Source organism: Equus caballus, chromosome 10, assembly GCF_041296265.1.
Source record: "Equus caballus isolate H_3958 breed thoroughbred chromosome 10, TB-T2T, whole genome shotgun sequence".
NCBI lineage: Eukaryota > Metazoa > Chordata > Mammalia > Perissodactyla > Equidae > Equus > Equus caballus.
The window spans coordinates 46357501-46382298 of NC_091693.1; the positions used below are offsets into that span (position 1 = coordinate 46357501).

The following is a 24798-nucleotide window of genomic DNA, read 5'->3' on the forward strand; positions in this document are numbered from 1 at the left end:
AAAATGTCAATGATTGCACAGAAATTGAGAAACCCTGGAAAAGTGGATAAGAGTGAAAACCCTGGGACCAGACTGCCTTGGTTCAAATCCAACTCCACTACTTACTAGCTGGGTGACTGACCTTGGGCAAGTTGACCTCTGTGCCTCAGTTTCCTCATCTCAAACTGGGGAATAGAGTACTCAACTCACAGGGACGCAATGAGGAGTAAGTAGGAATGTGTGCTGTAGTTTGTTAAAATTAAAAAAAAAAAAAACAATCAGTGAATGACTGCAGCAAGTTAAAGTGTAACCATCATATGCAGTCATCCCTTCTGGCCTGTTCTCCTTTTCAAGTATCAACAGATACACTGACATTCCCCACCTTCTATTTAGTATCACCCTCCATCTACCAAGTCATAACTGTAACTGCTCTAATCACATATCTAATATAATCTCCTACACTTACATTCTGCCACTACATTAATAAACGATAACCAATTAACTGTCTTCTGAAATAGATATTCAAAGTCATTTTCATATACTGTCATATACATATATACTGCATAGAGTATACCCAGAGGTTTGAGATATAGAGAATCAGCTCCCCCTTCACAACCCAGCTCTTTGCAGTTTTTCTTTTATACTACCACTAAGCCTATAAAGCACATTTCTTTAGTCCTAGAACAAGTACAGATCATTTGGATAATCAGAATACAAGACATCTTACATAATTTAATTTGATCCCCATTTAAAACTGAAGAAACTGAGGCTCAGAACTTGCCAACCTGCCTAACTGCATAGCCAACTGTAAAAACTACAACTTGATTACTTCCCTGATTATGAAATAATGTATATTAAGTAGAAGTTCCCCTCCCTTCTTTTGCATCCCTCATAGGACAATGGACAGAAAACTGGCCTGAGATATACTTAAATTCAGTGATTACTGTTCTTGCATCAAATAGCAATTACCCCTCCTCTTCCTCCTTGGAAATTTACTACCAACCAATTTTTTAAAATTACAAACTTCACTCTTATCCAGCTACAAGTTTCCTTCACTGTCTTAATGAGTACTTATTTTTTTATAGATGATCTTAAAAGATCCAATTAATAATGCAACGCATTATACACATTTGTTTTGTTATCTCAATACTATGTTATTTGCCTATTTTATTAACTACACTCTCTTATTTCATTTTTCAAAACTCATGCATAGTATATGAAATCTTTGGGGTGCAACAGAAACTAAGTATTGGTCAAGAAGCCTCTTCCTGGTACAAATGAAGCTGAGTTTACTACAATTTGAGATTTAATATTTTCTACCTCTGAGGAAAAAAAGAACTCTCCACCTTTTAACCAAACATGTAAGACTTTGGGACAGCTAACATTTAAAACACATATTTAGGAGCACATTCTGTAATCCAGAGTAGAAAATATCCTAGCTGATTTCATTTATTATACAAAATTCCAGTTATTTAGAATTATTATTATTTTCACAAGTATAGTTAATAGCAAGAGTTCAATAAACATTTCTTGAGATTCTTGGCAGTGCTCTATGACTCAAAGCTTTCAATTTAAATCATCTTTAAAAGGTAAAGGTATGTTATGGATTTACTTCACAGGTTTGAGCAACAGCTGTTAATCACCAGTTAATCCACCAAGGTTAACACTTAACAACTTTCACTTACATTTGATTCTTTGCTGCTTGCCTCTGAGCTTTTCTTTCTTTCCTTTTCTGATCTGGTGGCTTAGCAAAAACAATTTCAATATTTTCTCCCTCCAAGTCTTTGCCATTCATTTCTTCCATAGCCTTAAAAAAATGAGTTACTGATCAATAAATAGGTTTTCAGAACAATTAGGATTCATTTAAATTTAAAAAACCATTTATCATTAATGTTGGAAAGATGAGATAAAATAAAATTTAGATTTTCTTTAAAGATTCACCTCTTCAACTAATAATCTTTTGACTTAGTTTAATGAGTTATGCAATTTCCTAATGCCAGTAAAGCTTAACTTGAGTAGATCATATGACCTCTGAGTTTCCTTCAATTTTTTAAAACATTCTGACTCTGTGATAACTACAAATCATTCTAATTTAAATGCCTATAATAATTTCCCCAGTTATTTACCTTGACAGCACCATCTCGTTCATCAAAATGAATGAAAGCATAATCTTTTAGTTTCTTCACTCGTTCCAGTTTCCCAAACTGACTAAATGCCTTTTCTAAAATTTCTTCTGTTACAGTATTGGCAAGGTTGCGTACAAACAGCACTTTTACCTGAAATTTAAGAAAAACAGAAACTCCCTGTGTATTTCCAAAGGGTTCCATTTCCAAGACGTCACCATCCTACCCTACAAAGTTAACTTTAGTCATAACTCATTGGAAGAATATCATAAATATAAAACATAGACTGTTTTCAATTCATTTGGGTAAATGCCAAGGAATGTGATTGCTGGATCTAATGGACAAAAAAACCTGAACAGACATCTCACCAAACATATAGAGGGCAAATAAGCATATGAAGAGATTCTCAACATCCTATGTCATTAGGGAATTGCAAATTAAAACAACAGTGAGATACCACTACACATCTATTAGAATGGCCAAAATCCAAACGACTTACCACCAGCAAATGCTGGTGGGAATGAAAAACGGTACAGTCACTCTGGAGAACAGTTTGGCAGATTCCTACAAAACTAAACATACTTTTACCATACAATCCAGCAATCACTCCTTGGTATTTACCCAAACAAGCTGAAAACAGGTCCACACAAAAACCTGCATATGGACATTTAAAACAGCTTTATTCACAATTGCCAAAACTTAGAAGAAACCAAGATGTCCTTCCGTAAGTGAATGGATAAATAAACTGTGGTACATCCAATTATTATTCAGTGCTAAAAAGAAATGAGTTATCAAGCCATGAAAAGACACAGAAGAACCTTAAATGCATACAATTAAGTAAAAGAATATAATCTTAAAAGGCTATATATAGTATGAATCCAACTATATGACATTCGGGAAAAAGTAAAACTACAGAGACAGTAAAAAGATCAACAACTGCCAAAGGCTAAAGGGGAAGGAAGCTTGAATAGGTGGATCATGAAGGATTCTCGCGGGAGTCAAACTATTCTGGATGATACTATAACTATTCTGGATGATACTATAACGGTGAATACATGTCTTACATTTGTCAAACCCACAGAATGTACAACACCAAGAGTGAATCCTAATGTAAACTATGTTCCTTGAGTTATAATAATGTGTCAATGTAGGTTCACTGATTGCAACAAATGAACCACTCTGATGCAGATGCTGATGGCGGGCAAGTCTGTGCATGTGTGTGGGCAAAGGGTATGTCAGACCTCTGTACTTTCTGCTTAAAAGGAAAAAGGCCTTATGCTTAGGTAGTTTTTAGTAAATTAGGAATTATTTTGCAATCAAAATGGAGATGGTTATTTCCTTAAAATGTGAATACTTAGCCCTCTGAGATAACTGCTGAACGCTTAATGAAAGTGATCAAAACTAATTAGGACCTGCTTTTGAAATCTTAAAGAGGGGAGGGAGCATTCAAAATCCTGGTAAGTTAAATTCTTTCAATCCTGAAAGCTCCTCAAAATACAATTACAAAATCTGACCTTTTGGCTAAGAAATATCATCACTTCCTCCTGAAATACCTGAAATAGCATCCAAAGTTCTTAAAGTGCTAACCCAATGAGAGCTTAACAGGCCAAAGGAAAAAAGAATCCTAAGTATCTTCTGTCCTCAAGACCACTTACTCGATGTTCTGGCATTTCACATTCCTCTCTTGATTTAAGTGAACGAGTTCTATCTGCTAGCCTACAACCATTAAGGGGGATTCTTAAAAGACAAAGGGTAGAATAACTTAACTGCAAACTGCACTAGTGAGTAAAGTGTTGACTCAAGAGATGTTTGTTCTCATAGGATGTCTCAACTGACTGCTGAAGCAGGATACCTAATAATAGCTAAACCTTGTAACTGCAGCAGCTTTGCTGAGGCCAATACAGTTCACTATTTTTAGGAGTAGGACTTTTAACACAAAAATCATGTAAGCTAATGGCGCCATTCTCAAAAACCAAAACAGTTGCTCTTAGAACCCACACAAAGATGAAAGTGAACCATCTCCACAGCAGGTAGGCTAACTACTTCATAATGAGTATGATAACTTCACATTAGGGCTAAGTATCCATGAATAAATTTCTATATTCACTCTCCAAGCATACAGTATTATTTCTGGTATGTGACCTTAATAAGGAACACTTCTCACGCTTTCAAAAATATGGTTTAAAAAGGTACACAATTCATTCTCTAAGTTCTTTCTTTCCCTTCTCTTAAGCCTTCCCCTTCTCCCACCAACCCCTCAAAAAAATTTTTGACTTGACTGTCATTACCTTTGCCATAACCTCTGGATCGGGATCTTCTATAGGATCAGCCCATTCAACAGTTCCAACATTTCCCCAGACCTTGACTTTACCGCTCATTAACCTACGCCTTGCCTGGGCAGCTGTTTTGTGATCTTCATATTCAAGGAAACAAAAGCCTCTGTTCTTTTTCTTGTCATCTGGTTGGTGGTATAAAATGACGTCTGTAAGACCCTCTGAAAGTAAGCAACCATTCCAAGGAAATTAGATAAAATAAGCAAGGACAATTAGATCAAAGGACTTATTTTTCTAACATAATACTTGAATAGCAAAATGAAAAATAACCTCATCTTTACAGAGGACTCTCAAAAAAAGTGGTCCAGGTGATTTACATAATCCAGACTTTCCAAGTATCCCCAACACAGAAATCTCAATGAAAAGAAAAGGTATTCTTTTTAATTAGACCTAAGGCTTATTCTGCTTTTACTAATTAAATGACAGAGACGCATAAAATCTATACATAAATGTTTTAGGAAAATGGCAGTATAGGTCAGACATGGTTAGACATTTTTATTATTCAAGTAAACACTAAAATTATTTTTAATCGTACTTTTATGGCCTCAGTTATCAACAGCTTTACTTCAAATGAAATAGAATATATTAGTATTACATTAAGTGAAGTTCAAATGTTCCTGGAGATTGATAACAGGCTGGTAATTTGCTAAACATTCTAACAGACAATATTTTCTAACAAAAGCATCCTGAACTTATAAAAAACACTTTACATGAGGGAACTGTAACATATTGACAACATATAATCTCTGCTTATAACAAGAGTACTTATTATTTCTATAATTTGGGAAATCACATCATTACATATCAAACAATCCTACTAAGAACGTCAAGCAGCACCTAGAAATACATAAAAACACACAAAGAAACACAACCTTCCAAAGCAGGGGCAGCCCAGCAACGGTTCTGCAGACTGAGTTGAAACCCCAGCTGCATTCCTTACTTACTAGATAACATTCAGAAAGTTATTTCCCAAAACCTTCTGTGCCTGTTTTTCCTTATCTGAAAACGGGAGTTACCTATCTCAAATGGTTGGAGCAAGAATACAAGTCAAACATAGCGTTTAAAACAGTGCTTGACACACAGAAGTATGCAATTACCTTCAGTATTAAAAGTTGCACCTCCTTCCGAATAAACCCCACTTACCTGTTACTTTGCTAAATTCTTCAAGAATCTGTTCCTTGGTTTTACTCTTAGGAATAGAGCCCACAAAAAGCCTATTGTTGGCAACCGAGATGCAGACACCAATGTGTTTTCCAGAACGAATTTCATGATTATTATACTGAAAGGGGAAAAAGTGCACCATGTTTTTAAAATATTCATAATATCCTACTATAAGTGCTTACTTATTATATAAAGATATGCAAACCTCATATACAAAAACAAAATTTTTTAGCAAATTACAATTTCAACACTATGTTTATCCAGTATTTTTATCCTTTAAAAAATAGTTACCATAAAGCACTGTAAAAGGAAATTCTAAGTTGAGACAGATAAGACTACTGACAAAACACACTAAAGTTTATGAATTATATTAATACAAAAATTTGTCAAGTCCTGGAAACTGAGGAAACTTGATAAATTAGGAATCAGGTCTATAGCAGCTTAAATCCAAAACAGCTGATTCCACAATACCTTAACTTAATTTCTGCTTAAATTCATCCTGCCAACCAGTTATCCTCATGTAAAGGAAACTGATTCAAATACCAGCAAGCTTTCTGTGTTACTGTTATTCAGCACCTAAATCTGTTTTCCCATCCCCCCTTCCCTCTCGTAAAAAGTGGCAATAAGGAATTTTCAGCTTCAAATACTTAAGTCTAAAAGGAGAGAACCTTGTTACTGTGAATCCAACCCTGTTTTTCCCCATTTCATTTTCATCAATCCTACAATAAAGTTGGAGAAAGACAAGTAGACCGTTTATGGTGAAAGCAGAAAAGCCAACTATAAAACTACAGTAAAAAGTAAACTTAGTCTTCAAGTAACCACATCTCATAGAAGGGTGAGATATTAGAGGCAAAACTCAATCTGTCAAAATAACAAATCCAAACATTACTTACAAAGCTTATCAAGCAATCTGGAAAAGTGGATTAATATATTACACAGTTAAAACCACCTAAAAATTTCATGTTACTAATAACGGTGGCAGCAGCAGCAATAATTATTGATTAATCCCCCCATACTTGGCCTCAAAATTTATTTTGTATATTCACACAAGTGGAGCTATACAAACTAAAAAATCAACATGAGTTCCCATATAATTTATAGACCAGCCTTATGGAAAAAGTAAAACCATTCCTCTCCCTAATATTTCCATTCTGGCACAAAAGGTACATCAGGCTTAAGACAAGAAAACACAGTTAAGTCAGAAAATCAATTCCTCCCTGTCCCTTTCTCCATCTCCAGATATTCAAAATTAAACAGAGTTCAAACGTCCTTCCTCCAGCTCAGACCAGTTTTATACTTTCTAACCCACTGATTCAGTTCATGCTAGTGAAGTCTCTGGACATCATGATGCCACGATAATCTCTGTTCTATACATCTACGCCAGAGACATTTTTTTTTATACACGATCAGTATTTTCACCTGTTGAAAACAAATCTCTCAATGGCTCCCCAACACCAAAAACAATAAAGTTCAAATACTTGGACATTATATAAGTCTGTCCTAAAATTTCTACTACTTCCCCTTTCTCTCCACAATACTATAACTTAGCAATTTGCGTCACTTCTCAAACCGTTTTCTTTTTTCTTTTTTTTTTTTTCTTTTTTTGAGGAAGATGAGCCCTGAGCTAACTACTGCCAGTCCTCCTCTTTTTGCTGAGGAAGCCTGGTCCTGAGCTAACATCCGTGCCCATCTTCCTTTATTTTATATGTGGGATGCCTACCACAGCATGGCGTGCCAAGCAGTGCCATGTCTGCACCCGGGATCCAAACCAGCAAACCCTGGGCCGCTGAGAAGCAAAATGTGCAAACTTCGCTGCACCACTCAAATCATTTTTGTACTAAGCCTCTGATTAAAATGATTTCCCCAAAACTTCCACCATCCAAACTCCTTTATAGATTTGAGCTTGACCATCAAATACTCTGCAATCCCTAAATCCTATAAAAGTCAACAAAAACCCCCTCTCTATGGTAACAAAGACCTACAGTTGTCAACAGGAGTGAGTTTGCCCCTAAGGGGACACTTGACAATATCTAAAGACGACAATATCTAAAGACAATTTTGGTTGTCAGTGGGGTGGGGTGATAGGACAGGACCACGGGGACTGACAACACGATGACATGTTGTGCTGCTGGTATTTAGTGGGTAGGCAGAGGCCAGAGATGTTACGAAACAGAACAAAATTCACAAGATACTCCAGCATAACAAAGAATTATCAGGTCTAAAATATCAATATCGCTGAGGTTGAGAGATCCTGCCACCAACTTTTTTTTCTCATAGCATTTATATAATGTATTTAGATCAAAACCCTCTTAAAGTAGAAAGCTACAAGTTACTTGCAAACAGTAAAGCTATGGTTGAATCCATCACTGCATGAGATTATGGACAAGTAGACTACAATGCCCTATTTCCCAACTAAGCCAACATAAGAACACAAATTGCTTTAAGACATGTACATTCCCTAGATTCTTATAATCTACAATCAACCAACCAGCCTTAGTGACACATCAATGGTCACATTTAAAATATCACAAAAAGAACACAAGGAAATACCAGGTGTTTAAAGAGAGAAATAGGAATTATTTTGAAGGTGACAGAATGGTATAATTTCCCCTTCTTTTTCCCCAAATGTTCTAAGAGCAGGAGCTACTTACTATAAGAAAATATCTTAAGTCCTAAAAAAAACCTGTAAGAAAAATTGGAATTCTTGGTTATACCAGTTCCATCAACATTAAGAGTGCTGCTTCAAAGTAGTAATGATGTTTCCACTATTACCTACAGAAGAAAAATTTCTTCCCTTCTAACCCATCGTCGGCCCTGCTATGGTTAATCACTGCAGGGTAGGCAGAAGGTATTTAGGATGGCTGTGGTCTCTGAACAATGTAAATGACGTGAAAATTTAGTAGCATTTATAAACTGTAACTTCACCCATTTTTTTTAATTTAAAAAAAAAAAACCTAGAAACAATGATATCTAACCCATAGAAAGTAAACTGGCTCTCCAATGAAAGTCATTAAAGGAGCCGAGGAGACCTTCTGGCCATATTGTCCAAATAAAGCAAAAGTAGTACCTAGAAAAAAACATTTCTTGAAGCAATGCCCCATCTACAGATTAAACACACATTTCTATATGCATATTTGAACTGCTTAATTTTTCTCCCTCTTTAATATTTTTAAATACCAATCTATCACCTTAAATTAAAGACTAAACTTGCATCCCAGCAGGTGGGTAACTGTGATTTACATGGTAGAAGAGCATTACAAAAACAACTGTTCTGAACTCTAGCAGAGATTCTAATGTAATGCTGCCAAACTAACTCTCAAGAGTTAGCATATCAGGACACCATGACAGCATCAAAAGGAAGAAAAATCGTGAAATCTTTCCAAATCTAGCATAGTGGACACTGACATCTGGAGGTTTTAGAATCTAGCTTTCAGATCCAGTACCACAATGAGGTGATCAAATAAAATAAAGACAAACTCTGAACATTAATCAATGCAGTTTCAGCACTTCACAACACCAGGAGTTATACAGTCTGGAACATTCTTGTCATCTAAGCCCAAAATCTCAAGTCATTTTTTCCTTCCCTCACAGCCAGTCACCAAATGCCCGGAAATTTAGCAATCTCAGATTTGGAATCCGATCAGAAGTGGTTGTTCAGTCTTTACTCTTTCATAGCAGCAAAGCCACTATCTCCCAAGCCTGTCCACTTTATTCTTAAACATTTCTTAATTAGTTAAGTCTTCTTTACATTGAGCCAAAATCTACTTCCCTAAAAATTCTACAATAAATCTATTTCCTCCCCTAAATAACAGTACTTCAATATACCCACACACAATGCTCATGACTCAATTGCTCCCTATGCTTGGCTAACCATTCTGTCACTGATGCTGGCAAACTAAAATGCCTCCGGAAGTGTCACCAAATAATAACATCCATAACACAGTATTGTAGATGCAAAGTGTGGAGTCTAGAATAGCTGGAGACTATTACTAATCTTCCACTTCTAGACACCATGCCTCTACAACATGTAGTCCATGATTACCTTAGCTTATTTGGCAACCACACCACACTGCTGACTCACACGACAGTTCACTTGTGAAATTAGCTGTGTATAATACTTGACTTTTGTCCCCCCCAATTCCATCTTGCTGGTGTGAGCTATCTGTTCCAGGCTATCAAAATCTTTTCAGATCCTAATTTTGTCATCCAGAGCATTTATCACTGCATGCAGATTTAAGTCACCAAACATTTCAAGGGCAGTCCAACTATGCCCTCATTTCAATCACTGATGAAAATTGGAATGGAACCTATAGCACACCACCACCGCATATCATTTCTCCCTTCAAAATGTTTAACGTCTCCTTTCTATTGCTGCCACCCTCCAGGCCTTTGTTCTCTTCATCCAAACATCCTTCATTATTCTGCCATTTACATCACTGAACCCACACCAAGGCTCAAAACTTTAATGCAACTTAGCCCAGCAGTCATGACCACTAGCTTCTGGGCACTGACTTTATCCAAGTTTTATCTCCTACTTCCTTCCACAAAAACACTGCTTCAGCTAGATTCACGTGGTTCCTTTACAAGGTCCTGCTCAAACCTCTTCATCATAAAGCCTTCTTTAACAACCCCAACCCAAAGCAATCTATCCCTTCATTCCTCTATGACCCTTCAAACCATCTACCTTAATTGCAGTTAGCCTCTCACCTCCTACAAACTCTGAAGTCAAGAATTGAAAACTACTACCTTGTACACCGCAGTAAAAGTTTTCGTGTTAAGCACACTAAAGATCTGCTAAGTTGCTACTAAAATAATTTGTGGACCTATCTTGTCAGCTCATTTACCAGAATGGTTGTACACATTACATGAATGTACACAACCACTTCAGTGAATAAAACCATCAGTGGCTATTAAAATCATAGCCACTGATGGCTTTATTACAAGTAGTGGTATAAAATCCTAACTCTCAATGTGCAAATAGAGATCAACTATTCCAGTGTTTATAACATGGGCACTATTAGCATTTTCAGCAGGATACTTCCATTATTTAGGACTCTAAAGGGCACTGCAGCACCAGTGGCCCTGGGCTCCAATTCTAGCAGCACATCACAAAAGACATACATATACTTGCGTGCCCTCTCTCCTGGTCTTTGTGACAATGCCAAACACTACATATACAGTCATGCATCACTTAACAATGGGTATACGTTCTAAGAAATGTGTCGTTAGGCAATTTCTTTGTTGTGTGAACATCAAAGCATACTTACATGAACCTAGATGATATAGCCTACTACAGACCTAGGTATGGGACCACCATCATATATGGGGTCCCACGTTGACCAAAACATCATTATGCACACATGACTATACTTCCAAAAATCCCCCAGAGGTTGAGGGGATATGCATCACCTCCCATTAATCTAGGCTAATCCTTTTAACTGAAGGTAGCACAGAAGAAATAATTGCAAATGGAAGCTAGAAAACCTTTATTTTTTTTAAAAAGATTTTATTTTTCCTTCTCCCCAACGCCCCCCAAGTACATAGTTGATATTTTTAGTTGTGGGTCCTTCTCAGTGTGGCATGTGGGACACTGCCTCAGCATGGCCTGATGAATGGTGCCATGTCCGCACCCAGGATCTGAACCAGCAAAACCCTGGGACGCTACGCGAACTTAACCACTCGGCCACAGGGCCAGCCCCTAGAAAACCTTTAAATAGCAAAATGGCCCATAGCTAATGGAGGAATGTTACAAATTCTCGTCGTGACTAATGAATTAGATGGCACTGGTCACCCAGTCAGGTTATTTATCCAGCACCTACTATATAGTGACACTGTTCTAAACATCGAGGATACAGGAAAAAAGAGCTTATATTTTGATAGGGAGAGAGAAGCTAATAATTTACAAGGTCAAGAAATAAATTTAAGTACATCTAAACATTGTTTTTATCGTGTTCAGGACACTGTCATGAGGCAACTGGGTGGTAAGCTGCTCAAAGTCAGGAAGAGCTTTCTTTCTAAGAAGACCTGATGGATAAGAAGGCAGCAGCTGTGATAACTGGGAGATGTGTCAGAAAGCAGAAAAGCAGAAGGCGGCCTTGAGAAGGAAATGGTCACAGCTTATGTGGAGGACAAAAAAGGCAAAGCATGGATGGAGGGGTAATAAAGAAGAAGAGTAAGAGAGAGAAACAGAAACTTGATCAGACAGGGCCTCGTTTGGAAGCCATTATTAGAGTTTTCAAGCTTGGGAATGTTGTAATCTAATCTATGCTGCTGAATGGTAAAACTATAAAGGGACAACAGAAAGCAGTGAGACTAGCTAGATGGATTCTTCAAATGGTACCTTAGACTAGAGTGGTAGCAGTAAAGATGATAAAAAGTGATTAGATGCCAAAAATGTTGGCAGGCAGTAGAGACAGGACTTACTCGCTGAGCTCCTTTTAACACTACCTAAAACACTAAATAATTTAAAGAATCAGGCTACCTGGTGACACAACTTGCACTGCTGGTTTAAATTCTGTCTAGATAACAATAGGCACTGGAGCTAAACAAACCTGGTATCAAACTAAAACTGTCTGGCCTTGGGCAAGTCACCCAGACTATTTACTCTTCTGCAGAATGAAGATAATTCTACTTACCTTGAAGAATGGGTTGAGATAGTATTTAAAGGTAATAATGTAGCACCTAGCTCAGCTCCTGTGCCTTAACAAGCACTCAAGTGGTAGTAGCTATTATTCACCTTTTCACAAATTTAGATCTTGCTTCTCTAGCTAGATTATCATCATTTAGGGATGAATTTTTCTATTCCCCAAAATACAAGGCAGATGTTGGCTGAAAATAGGGTCATTTAAGAAATCCACAGTTGTTTCTAACTGCATGCCTCTTCTTCAGCTGTTAATATCAATTAACCCATTTTTATAAGTAATTCAGGTGCAAACGTAAAATCTACAATAGTTTTTTTTTTTCCTTTTCTGCTTTTTCTCCCCAAATCCCCCCCAGTACACAGTTGTATATCTTAACTGTGGGCTCTTCTAGTTGTGGCATGTGGGACGCCGCCTTAACGTGGCCTGACGAGCAGTGCCATGTCCGCGCCCAGGATCCAAACCAGTGAAGCCCTGGGCTGCCAAAGCAGAGCGCACAAACTTAACCACTCAGCCACGGGGCCGGCCCCTCTAGAATACTTTTTAATCTAGGGAGAAAAATCACTGCTAAATCATATCAAAAAATAAGGCTGAACACATAAACTATCGATCTAAAGTGTTCCTCAAGACACTCAAACCACAGGAAAGCAAGAAGATGGTGCTTCAATCTTGGCTTATCCATAAATAACGCAAAAGAGGCCTTTTTCTCAACATTTGATTATCTACAATTAGAATGACAGTTCAATTACTGTAGATAAAAATTCACCTTAGATAGTTGTAATTCAAGTAGACTCTCATGATATAACACAAGTAGGGATAGTTTTCAAAATATGCTCCCTTAAGGATTATATTTAGTAGAGGAGTACTCATTTCCACAATAAATACAAAGCAGCAAAAAACATTCAAATCAACTTGAGTTTTATATTTCTCTAAGCTGTTTCATTTCCTCAAAACTCTAGTCCTTTCTTTTACTATCATATTAATGCAAATCTCCCAATTCCATTATCACCATAATCCCTAGCCACAGTAACGCATCCTTTTAAAAAAAGCAATGATGAACATCGTCCAACTCATCCCACTGGATGTATACGACTACCGCTGAGAATATCTTTTAAAAGGCACCAAAATGCAAAGCCTCTTATTCATCTGGAAGTGAAAAATCATGCCCCTAGATAAGGACTCAAATCACAAAAACAGAAAAAAAAAGTAAAAAAGTTAAGGACAAGAGTTAGTTCCTAGACCAATCAAAATGACTGGCCTACCTACAAAAGCATCTGCATTACAATTAAAAAACTTAACTATATTAATAAGACTATACTCTAAGCCTACAGCAATGCAATTTTGGACTGTACTATGTGTTAAGCCAAGGCAATTACCCAAACCAAAACATATTTCATAATGCATTATTTATTGGCACTCAAAATCATCACGTTACGGGGCTGGCCCCGTGGCTGAGTGGTTAAGTTCGCGCGCTCCGCTGCAGGCGGCCCAGTGTTTCGTTGGTTCGAATCCTGGGCGCGGACATGGCACTGTTCATCAAACCACGCTGAGGCAGCGTCTCACATGCCACAACTAGAAGGACCCACAACGAAGAATATACAACTATGTACTGGGGGGCTTTGGGGAGAAAAAGGAAAAAAACAAATCTTTAAAAAAAAATCATGTTACAACTGGATTATATAACACCTTCCTCTAATGATCTATCTTTATAGTAAGTTTTCTAGAAATCGTCTAGAAGTTAGTTCTAGTGAGGATCTATCATAATTAGCGTATTCTGATAGCAAGAACTAAGGATCCTACAAATGTTGATTGAATGATTCCTTTTAAAAATGTTAATACACAAATCATTACTTAAAACACTAAGTAACCATATCTATTAAATAAAATTTAATGCCTGGTATAGAAAACGGGTCTGACATCACCGGCCAAATTCTGTAGTAGCTCATTGCCTTCCCAATCATTCTACATTCGACATTAAAACTTACTGCTACTTTTTTACTACCTAGCAAAAACGTCCTACTCTTACAGATTAAAGGGGATGATTTCTAAAGTATCTTTCTAGAACTCTAAAAAGTCCTTATTTTCACCCCAACTATTTAAACTAAAATTTTGATAGCTCAAAGCTCCCTACAGAGCTATCCCCACTCTGAAATAGAAAGCATCCTTTGAAGGAAAGAAAAAAACACACCATTCAAAAAATACTGTTTTTTTTTTTAAGACACCCATATTCTTCCAAGGAGCATACTTTTCTAACGTTAAACCTTTACCGTATTGAATTATACACATCAATGGAGAAATTCAAGCCAACATAGAAAGTAAGCTAAGTACACTGATTTTCCTTTTCTCCTTAAGGTTTCTGCCTTAAAATACAATGTCTTGACAAGAGGGAAGGAAAAATAAAATTCAGGACACGAAATCAGTCTAAGGACTTTAAGTTTGCTTAGAATTACCCATAAAATATGTAAGCCAGATAAGGCCAATTTACCAAACACCTGATATAGTGAACCATTTACAAAAATTCCTCCCCGGTCTGGTACATTGCTTGGGTTGAAATTAACCCTTGGCATCTTCAACTATAAAATGCAGAAATCACTTGAGTCACAGAATTTGATAAAACTAGTTTGAAGGAGAGTTATATAAACCATACTGTGAAACATTAAAATTCTTTCTTAAAAGTTGGGAAAATAACCAGGTCCTCACCTAACACCTGGTGCTTTTAAATCAGATATTGCCACTCATTATAAAATCCTTTATTTCATTAACTAGAAATTTATCATCACAATGTCTTCGTGAAATATTTTAGAAAAAGGGATGGCCCCGATGTGGTCAGAAACTATGAAAGCCCTATTACTTTCTTAAACCTTTTAACATTATTATAAATTAAAATACTAAGCCAAATGTTTCTAAGAACCAATAACTAGGAATTCTGCTACACTGCCTTATAGATCCTGAGTTCAATCAACTACACATGCAAAGAATACTGCTCCACAGAGAATGTGAAAGACAATGCCTAATCAAGTACTTCAAAAAAGTCTGGTTAACTCAAGCACAACAAAAAAAACCCTGGTTTTAATTAAAGGTATTGAATGTGAAAACCAAAGGAAACAAAAACTTACCAATTTAACAGCCTCCTGAGCTGCTTCTTTTGTACAAAAAGTGACAAACGCATAACCCCTATTGAGACCAGTGAGTGGATCCATCATTAGACGAAGATCCCATATAGGTCCAGCTTTCTCGAATAATGGAACAAGTTCATCCTCAAATAAATCTCTTGGGATCTTCCCCACAAATATCTGTAAATTAAAGATGAAGTAAAAATCACGGAGAGTTTCTTTAGCAAACCAGATACCCGTGCATTTACTACAAAAAGTACAAGTTTTTAGTTTCTTTACCTCAGTGCCAACAGAAGGCTGCTGACCTGAATAAACGGAATCTGGAGGCGGTCCCCCATACTTCCTCTGTCCCGTGGTCACATCAAGTGTGTAGCCTGTTCTTTCCAAGAGTGCCTTGAAAAGTTCAAATGTCATTAATACATTTATTTCACAAGACCACACCCATGCATTTGCAGTTAAAAATCAATCTTGTTCAAATCTTTCTATTTAACTTGGCAACATTCCCTACAGGGTTCTGGTGTCTGTTTTAGAATTTCCCCTTTAATGTATACTTGTAATAGCCCTAATTTATATTGAAAATTTCAGGATCCTGTTCAAATTATTTTCTGGTCTCCAATTAATTATGGAGCACTGCTTAGTGAACAACAAAAAACTAATACTGATCCATCAACAACTTTAAAAGCAGGATGTTATCTATTCTAAAAAAATTACTGTACCTAATGTGGTTGAGTTTAATTCTCTCCTGAAGAAGCTGGACGAGCAACCTCTCCCAAGTCTAGGTTTCTTACCCAATAAATTCCCCAGACCCCACACTCCTAGGTACACACTGCCATTCTGGGCATTTTGTCAACCTTTATGGAAACTATACTTCTCAAGCTAAACTCAGAAACTCAGGAGCTACAGGAAAAATACCCTCTTATTCATCTGACATTCAAGTACCACACTTCAGAGGGCAGCATGGATCTTTCAGAAAAAATTAGAGCCAAAATGACTTTGAAAACCATGAAATTGCAACAATGTGACAGAAGTTCTACATTTTATCTCCCTAAAAGTGAACTGTTAAAATGTACACAGTTCATATTTACTCAAAGCATTAACAGATTCTCTTCATTCCCTATTACACACAAAAGTGTAGTAGTAGTCTACCGTTAGCCTAATGAAAAAAAACAGGAATTATTCCCCTTCTCTACCATCTCAACCATTTAGCACAAACTTGGTTTTCTAAATAATAAAACCAATCTAATAGTTAGCTGATAAATTCTGAAATAAAAACAAACTAACACCAGGCACATGACAAAACTTATCAAAATGCCATTAAATAATTTAGGGTCACCTTAGTCTCTGAAAATGACTAGACAAGAGTTCAAACTCTTTCTACCTAGAAAACGTTAAATATTTATGAAAAAATACTTTGACAAAAACTCCTCTATTCCTAAACTCTAACAACAAGGCACACAAAGTGCTACATTTTTTAAGCAGTTTTTTCCTATTATACGCAAACATGTTTGCTTAAAGGTAGACATGGGTTTAGTAACAAAAATAAACTCAAATCTATTACTATCACATTAACTACTAAACGTCTCATCTTCCTTTTTTCCCATATGTAATCCCTGTGTTCCTTTCACCTTAATCTTTATGACTCAAATAATACCTTTTATATCAATCCCTAAAAACAAAAAGGAAAAACGTATTCCCTGTCAAACATCCTACAAAAATGCCTCTAGGTCTTCTTGCCACAAGTTAAGTCACACTAAAGCTTTAAGCTACTCCCTTCCAAAGACAGAACTGAAAGTGACACAAAGTAAACTTTAAATTTTTATAGAATTTTAATGATTCTGACACCCAAATGTAGATTTAATTACAAGTGATACAACTACAATGGGGACAACTATACTCCATTTCTACAGAAAAATTACATTTATAGTTCAAACACAATTCACTCATAGCTGGACCTGTGAAAGCTAAAATTTATGTATGACATTAACAGTTAACTCCATATTCCAAGCTTCCCTCTTCCCATATATTAAACCACCACTCAACATCCATATCTTTCCTAATAACTGATTTTCTTAAACCATAACCCAAGGTTCAAGAGCACTGGCACACTGTATTAAGAGCGCCAGGTTAAAACTAGTATGATCACTATATTTTCTACGAACTAAAGACTCAACACAACTAAAAATCAAAACAAAGATCAAAACCTAGTTGAATTTGAAGCCACTTACTGTTCTACATGACCTTAAAAAAAGTCCTCTCCCAGCCTCAGTTTCCTCATTTACACTTTCACACTAATCAATTTTACTGTTAAAACATGCTTTTAGAAATCAACAAATTAGCCTTAATAACGCATACTAATGGGAGGGAAAGAAGGCACTGTTAAAATCCTCGTTTAATTCTAGGGGGGCGGGGGAGCGGGCTGGCTTGAGAATCCTAAGAAGAGCAGTCAACTGCTAAGTCTACAGTCTCCCACAATATGGGGTGAACTGATTCCCTCCCATTTTGATTCCACTGTCAGTAATCTGGACTTGTAGCTTTTCAAAAAGCATCTAGAAATATGGTGAATGTATTTCTTTAAGTCTCCTACTTAGAATCCAAAAGCACAGATTTAAACATCAATAGCTGGGTAACAAGAAAAACTTATGAACAATGAATTGTTTTAGAAACAGAAATAGTTAAAGGCAAGGAACTTTTCAAAAAATAGTAATTAGAAAAGATTAATCATCTCATGGTCATTAACTCTAAGATCCAAAAAAAAAAAACAACACACACACACACACACACACCCATTTGACACCCAAGGGAATATTTACCAAACTAGAAAATAGTTTAAAGAACTTAAAACTGAAGGGAATAAAAAAAGATTTTTTAAGACATACCTTAATTTTTGCCTCATCTGGTCCTTTGCTAGAATCCGCTACTTTGGTCCCCTGTTTTTCTCTCTGCCTATAAGTCTTCATGACTCCACATAAAAAGGCACTTTTGTTCTGTAAAGGCATTTTCCAATTATATTTAACAATAATTGTCTTATCTGGATCTAATTAAATAAAACCAACTATATCAAAACTACAAGTTTCTTATTCTTTTTACACTGACATTAAATTAACATTACCTGAACATGAGAGAGATCACTGTCTTTAAACTGCTGAAGAACTGCCAATGCGCCGTCTTCATTGAATTCTTTTAAAGCTTCGATAGCTCTTTCATCTAAATCACTATGTGCAACCAGCCCTGGAGAAGAAAAAACTTAATTAATTGTCAACTTTTAAGATTTTGGAAAGATCTTTTTTTTTAAGAAAAGACCACGTTTGCCAATACAGGTACACATCTGCCAACAATTCTTCCATTCTCGTGATCATCTATATAATGAAAAAAACATACTTTAGCCATTCTGAACTAAATAAAGCCTCTGAACCACACTTTCAATAATGAATCAACTTTTTTTATATCTTGTTCTCTAAATCAGACAGTTCTAAACACTAAGTATTTCTACAATAAATATACAGGCTTACAAATTCTAAAATCAACCAACAAAGTACCAAGCATGACAACTGAACCTCTACTCAATTTCAAACACCACTAGAAAAAAAAAGCAGCAGTCACGCCAAGACAGACTACAAGTCTACAGTTACCAAGTTATTTAACAAGAATCCTACTATAAAAATACCCCAAAAAGTCACATGGCCTGCTCCCAACATTTAGCAGCTGTTGCTACCATCATATACTTATCCATCTGGCCAGCCAGCCTTTACCTCTTAACCCTTCCTTTTTCCCTCCCTCTATACACCTTAACCTCTAGTTCACAACTAGAGCAACAAGGCAAAACTCCAGTTCCCACACTTATTGGAAACCACAAAAAGTTGCTATTTTAGCTCAAAGCCAGAAATCCAATAGAAAAATTTCATGATATAATTTTGCAAGTGTTAGTTCTTACCTGCAACGTAAATTTCATCTAGTTTTTCAGCAACTTTCTGTGGTAAACCAGCATCAAGCAATGTCTGAAAATTTTCTGAATGGATAACTGCAGAAGTAGTATCCATGGGCTCTTCAGTACCATTTCCATTAACATGTTCTGTAGCCATGTTTCCAGAGATCTGTTCAAACGCAATAAGCAAAATTAAACTAGGATCTTCAAAAAGGGTAGAGGACAATATGAGAGCCCCAATCTTTACTCTCTCTACCAATTTCCACACCAGCCAGCCTGCGTCTCCCTTTAAAGAAGCCTTACTTTAAAGACACTATCGCCTGACAAGCCAGATTTGGAGCGCGTGGCACAGAAGGACAGATTCCCTGTTTTTCCTTAGCACCACCCCTGACTCACCTGCTAACACTCCCTAGGAAAAACCACATTACAAAGAAGCCCAATCGGCAAGAGGGCGAGCCAGCGTGCCACATGCAGCTGCGCCCGGAGAGAGCCGGAGGTGTGCGTGGAGACAGCAAAGCTGGGCTTTTCCCTCTCAAAGGTAAACCCCAAAGTGCGCGCTTTTCCCGCCTGCCGCTTCTAGATCGGCAACAACAGACAGCGAAGAACAAAGCGCTCACACAGCTACCTTCCCACCACCCCACTTCTCCACCCTTCACCCCCGCACCCCAAAGCCCGCCCCCGACTCCGCACCCAGAGCGGCAGCCTCACCGCGGCGGCCACCGCGAGCCCATTAGAAACACGTGCTCTGCGCCTTCAAAGGTCCTACAACTTCCTTCCACGAAAAGCCACCGCGTCCCAGGCCAAGACGACCGCCACCGGCTCCAGCATCAGTCCGGAGCCCCCGGAACGCAGCAGCAGCTCCACCTCGCCCCTCAACACCGAGGTCGCGCCGGCGCCAGGCCACAGGCTCTCCCCGCCCCCCGCGCCGCCGTCCCCGCCGTGACACATGGCTCTCTCCGCCCGGCCGCCGGCGACCCCCGGCCGCCCGCTCGCCCCGCGGAGACGCGAGCCGCGGCGAGCGGCGCAAGCCCCCATCCCGCGCGGGTCCGTGCAGCGACCGCGGCGCCGGGCCCACCGTCCCAGCCCCGGGCCGGGCCGGCGAGCCGGCGGCGTGAGGGCGTTCCGCGAGGAGCCCCACGCCCGCCGGCCCTCGAGCACCACCCCAGCCCGCCGCGCGGCTGCGGGACGGCCCCGCGCCTCTCCGCCCACTCCCGCGCCGCGGCGGCGGCCACGACAGCACCAACTCCGCCGCCGCTCGCGCCCCGCGCGGGCCACGGGGCCGCCGCCTCCCGGGAGCGCCGCAGACAAAGCCCGGACGGCCGCAGCACATGGAGGAGGAGGAAGTGGCGGCGCGGGCCGCGGCCTACTCCCAAGCAGCCCCAGCCAACGTGCTCCTCTCCCCCTTGGAATCCATTTTCCAGAAAAGCCGGTTTCTCCCCGCACCGCCCTCCCCCAGCTCACTCCACAATGTCATGGAGCTCCCCTCCCAGACCCGGGTCCTGGCGGTCGTTACCTCCCCGTTGGGCTGTGGCGGAGAAATCCTGTCCAAGGAGATCGGGTTGCGGGAAACGTGTGCTCGCTGCTCCCTGTGTCCGGCGCGAGTGGAGCTGTTGTAAAATGGCGGCCGAAGCTCACGCCGCTGGCAGCAAACCCGATCCAGTTCCACTCGCCTCCGAGCGCGGTCCCGGTGCGCGCGCGCGCGCCCCCGCGTGACCCCCCCCTTCCCTCCCCTCCCCTCCCTCGCGCGTCCGCTTCTCACTCACTCCCTCAGCCCCTGCCCTCCTCCAGCTCCTCCTTCTCCCCGTGCCACCACCACCAGCCTCTGTCTGCCTGCGTCTCTCGGCCTTTCTTCTTCTCCCCCCTGCTCCTTTCCCCCACCGCTCCCACTCCCGTCCGCGGCCGCTCAGCCACGAGTGGCCGCCTTTCCCCTCCTCGTTCGTTCGTTCGCTCTCTCGCTCTCTCGCTGGCTCCCTCCCTCCCTCGCTCTCTCGGCCCCGTCCCCCAGTCCCTGCCGAGTCGGCTCCTCTCTTTCTCTCTCCCGCGCTGACGTGACGACGTAGTCTACGCCGAGGGACGCGCGCCTGCGGGCTCCGCCCCCACGCCCCGCCACCTCCCTTGCTGCTCGCCCCGCCGGGGGCGCGAGACCCCGCCCTTCCGCTCCGGCGGCGGCGGAGGGGCCGAGAGTGAATGAAAGGCCCGCCCCTTCCCCTCCTAGCACTCCCCCGCCCGCTCCCCTCCAGGCGGGGCGGGCCGGGCCGGCTCAGCGTGTCCCACTCGTTCTCCTTTGTCAGGAGACAGGCATCTCCCCACCCCGCCCCGCCCCACCCCCACTGCCGCACCACGCGCACGCCGCCCCCACCGGGTCCCGGCCGCCCGCCCCCGCCGCGTGCTGGGCCGGCGGGACGCGGGGCACGGGGCTGGGGGCACGGGGCGGGGGGCGCGGAACGCGATGCAGCTCCCCAAGGGCACCCACCGGGCCGGGTGGCCCGGCGCCGCGGCCGCGCAGCCGTTCCAGGCGGTGTCCACGCCGCCGCCGCCCCGCGCTCGCCTCGCTCGGGAAGCTGCAGGCGCACGTGTCCCCCGGGGCGGGGCGAGGCAAACAATGGGGCGGCGGGGGAGGGGAGCGGCGCGGAGACCCGCGGACCCGTGGTCAACCTGCTCGGTGGGACACGACTGCGCGAGTCGCTCCGGGGAGACCGGCTCCCCTGGGCTGGACAATGGGACCTCGCGGGGCCTCGCGCCCGCACAGCATGGCTTTCAGGAGAACCTGGACCGGAGGGAGGGGCGCCGAGGCGCGGACGAGGAAATCCCGGCTGCTTTTGCGGGGGAACGGGGTTGGCTCCAGCGGAGCGAGGAGCGGCTCCCGCCGTGGGATGATACGAAGGCCAGATTTGGAAGCGAAACCGCCCGGTGGTGACGAGTTGTGCAATACTCCGTTTCAGTCCCTGGCCTTTTAAGCAGTTAAGGGCTTCCTCATAGCACAGTTTGAGCAACTTGCAGCAGCACAAAGCTGCGTGGTTAGGGCAACTGCGAGGGACATATCAGAGTTTCTCTTCAGAAATCTTGGCAACTAAATCTTATGCGAAGTGACATTTCCTTTGTAACCATTTACTAGGTACAAGAAAGACAAGACAAAGGCTTTTGAATTTCAAACAGGCTATGGATACTGATTTTATCCAATGCAGCTGTAATGAAAAATAGGAGTAAGTGTCCTTTGGATTAAGAAACAAGCTTATTTTTAAGAGCTCACTGGTTCCCCAAATAAACTCTGTGCTATGACAACAAATCAGTGGTTCGAGGAAAAGTTAGATGAACACTCTTCAAAGTGCTTAAGCACATAAAATGCCAGATTACTTTCGTAGGTACCTGGGTCAAAATATGAGATACTTGACCAAAGTACTAACCTGTTAAACAAGGATCTGAGATCTCCAATACCTAAAATCCCTTACTATCAAACGTACCTGCTGTTGCATTCAGCTAATTCGGCAACAGGGATTTTGGTTCATAATCTAAAAGTCGTAGATAATGTTATGAATGAAAAATAACCAAAATGTTTAATACAAAAATGTAATGATAGATTAATAATATGGATTGAAGAATGAAAATAATAAATCTGAACCATCCAATGTTTTTTACTTAAACCTCCTTGGGAAACGTTCCTTTAAAAAAAAAAAAAAAAGTGCTTCTACCTAGGCAGTGTAGTCAACCAGAGGACCAAAGACTCCCAGATTAAAATCTCGAGGTCTTCTCTGATCTCTAATTCCTTTGTCTGAACCCCACCCCCACCCCCGCCACCCCCGCCAGACTTCTTTGTGGGCTTTCAGGCACTCCAAATCAACATTTCAAAAAACCAAGCACCTGGTTTTCCCTCTAATCTTTCACTTCCAGAGTTCCCATCTCAGTGAACATCACTTGCATCCTAGAGTGATCCGGGACACTAGCTTCTCCCTCAATGCCGCGTCAGTAAGTCAAGTCCTGTCAGTTTTGTCTCCTTAATATATCTCCACTTCCCTCTATGTTGCAACCGGGGGGAAGCCACCGTCATCTGTCACCTAGACTAGTGATAGAGCCTCCTGATTCTTCCACTATTGAAGCTTTCCTAATCCATTCAAAACCCAAGTCTCTCTCTCTCCCTCCCTCTCTCTCCTCTTTTAGTTGCAAATAAGACCCTATGGAGCAACTGCTTAAACCCTTCATTAGCTTTCCATTACACAAAGAACAAAAGCCAAAATCCTTAACTAGATCAACAAAGCCTTCCAAGATCTATCCCACCTGTCTCCCAAGCCGTATCTCAGCTCTCTCCCATCTTCAGCTGGCCTTCCCTCAGTTCTGGCACACACTGAGGACCTAGACAGAGAAGTGACTGATACCCTGAGCAGGCTTGAGAAAAAAGCAAACAGCCATGCTCTCCGTTGACACCTTTTTGAGTGAAACAACAACATAATTTTCCTCCTGACCTACAGAACTTCTTATTCCAGCCTTGACTCCAAGAAGTGCTACTATTATTGAAACAAGGAGGGAATCCCTAATAATACTTGTAAAAAAAAAAAAAAAACAACCAAACTAGTAGAGTGATTGACTTACTTGGTATGATAGATACACTGGGCTAGATTGAAATGTATATGAAAGATCTGGCATGAGAAAGTGCTCAATAAATGTGTTGTTACTTCCCTGAATCCTCTTTATTACCTAGCACAGGATTAGATGCTTAGTAAATATTTGCTGAATAAAACCAAAGGATAATAGGCTGAGACCCAAACAACCTTGGCTCTAATCCCAGATCAGCTACTGAGAGATAGTGTGAGCTTGGATAAATCATTTCAGCTCTCAGAATTTCTCTTTCTTCATCTACAGAAGAAGTGCACTGAAACAATTTTTAAGATCTCTTCTAGCTTGAACATTTCATAATGTACAAAAAAAATTCTCAAACTCTCTCTGGCTTCTCATTGCTTAAACATAGTCAAACGTCCTATTTGCCACATAATAAGATCTTCTCCATTTGAATCACAACTTCCATGCATAGCAAAATAGCCTGCTATTCCCCTTACATGGACCCTTGTTCCAAACAAAAGTAATAACAACAACAACGAAGATTGATAATATCTGATTTTGGATGTCAACCCCGGTGTGGATGTGGAGAAATCAACACATTCACTGTTAGTGAGAGGATAAATTGATATAACTTTTTTACGAGATAATTTGGCTATAATGCTTACTTCAGTGTTATTTGTAATATATAAATATGTGTGTGTGTGTGCATAAAACTATATATCACCTAAACATCCAGGAATAGGAGACTGGTTGAATAAATTATAGTGCATTCATATAGTGGATTCTTCTGGAGCCATTGAGAAGAATGAAGTAACTGTAGATGTCCTTACGTGGAAAGATATCCAGGTTACATTCTTAAAAAAAAAAAACAAAAAAACAATGTAGAGTGTGACATTTATTCATTCAGTTGAGTACCTTCTATATACCAAGCTCCGTGGTATGCACTAGATTTACAATGATGTGTGTCAAGGCAGGAAA

At 40.4% G+C, this 24798-nt stretch overlaps 1 protein-coding gene across 9 annotated transcripts in view; it reads right to left on the bottom strand.

Moving 5' to 3' along the window:
• Positions 1 to 22038, bottom strand: part of SYNCRIP (synaptotagmin binding cytoplasmic RNA interacting protein) — a 30720-nt gene extending 8682 nt beyond the window's left edge. For 3 of the 9 annotated variants that reach the window (XM_023650767.2, XM_023650766.2, XM_023650764.2), the window contains exons 1-10: positions 20783 to 21334; positions 19279 to 19438; positions 18457 to 18575; positions 18224 to 18331; positions 15627 to 15740; positions 15351 to 15527; positions 5579 to 5714; positions 4391 to 4596; positions 2106 to 2255; positions 1665 to 1786 (exon numbers count right to left, since the gene is read on the bottom strand). In XM_023650767.2, coding sequence (XP_023506535.1) covers positions 1665 to 1786; positions 2106 to 2255; positions 4391 to 4596; positions 5579 to 5714; positions 15351 to 15527; positions 15627 to 15740; positions 18224 to 18331; positions 18457 to 18575; positions 19279 to 19426 — 1280 coding nt within the window. In that variant the 5' untranslated portion in view covers positions 19427 to 19438; positions 20783 to 21334. Of the gene's footprint in view, positions 1 to 1664; positions 1787 to 2105; positions 2256 to 4390; positions 4597 to 5578; positions 5715 to 15350; positions 15528 to 15626; positions 15741 to 18223; positions 18332 to 18456; positions 18576 to 19278; positions 19439 to 20782; positions 21335 to 21742 lie in introns of those variants that run through there. The other 6 variants (XM_070223534.1, XM_070223533.1, XM_023650768.2 and 3 more) reach the window with 4 other exon arrangements.
• Between the last annotated feature and the right edge of the window lie 2760 nt (positions 22039 to 24798).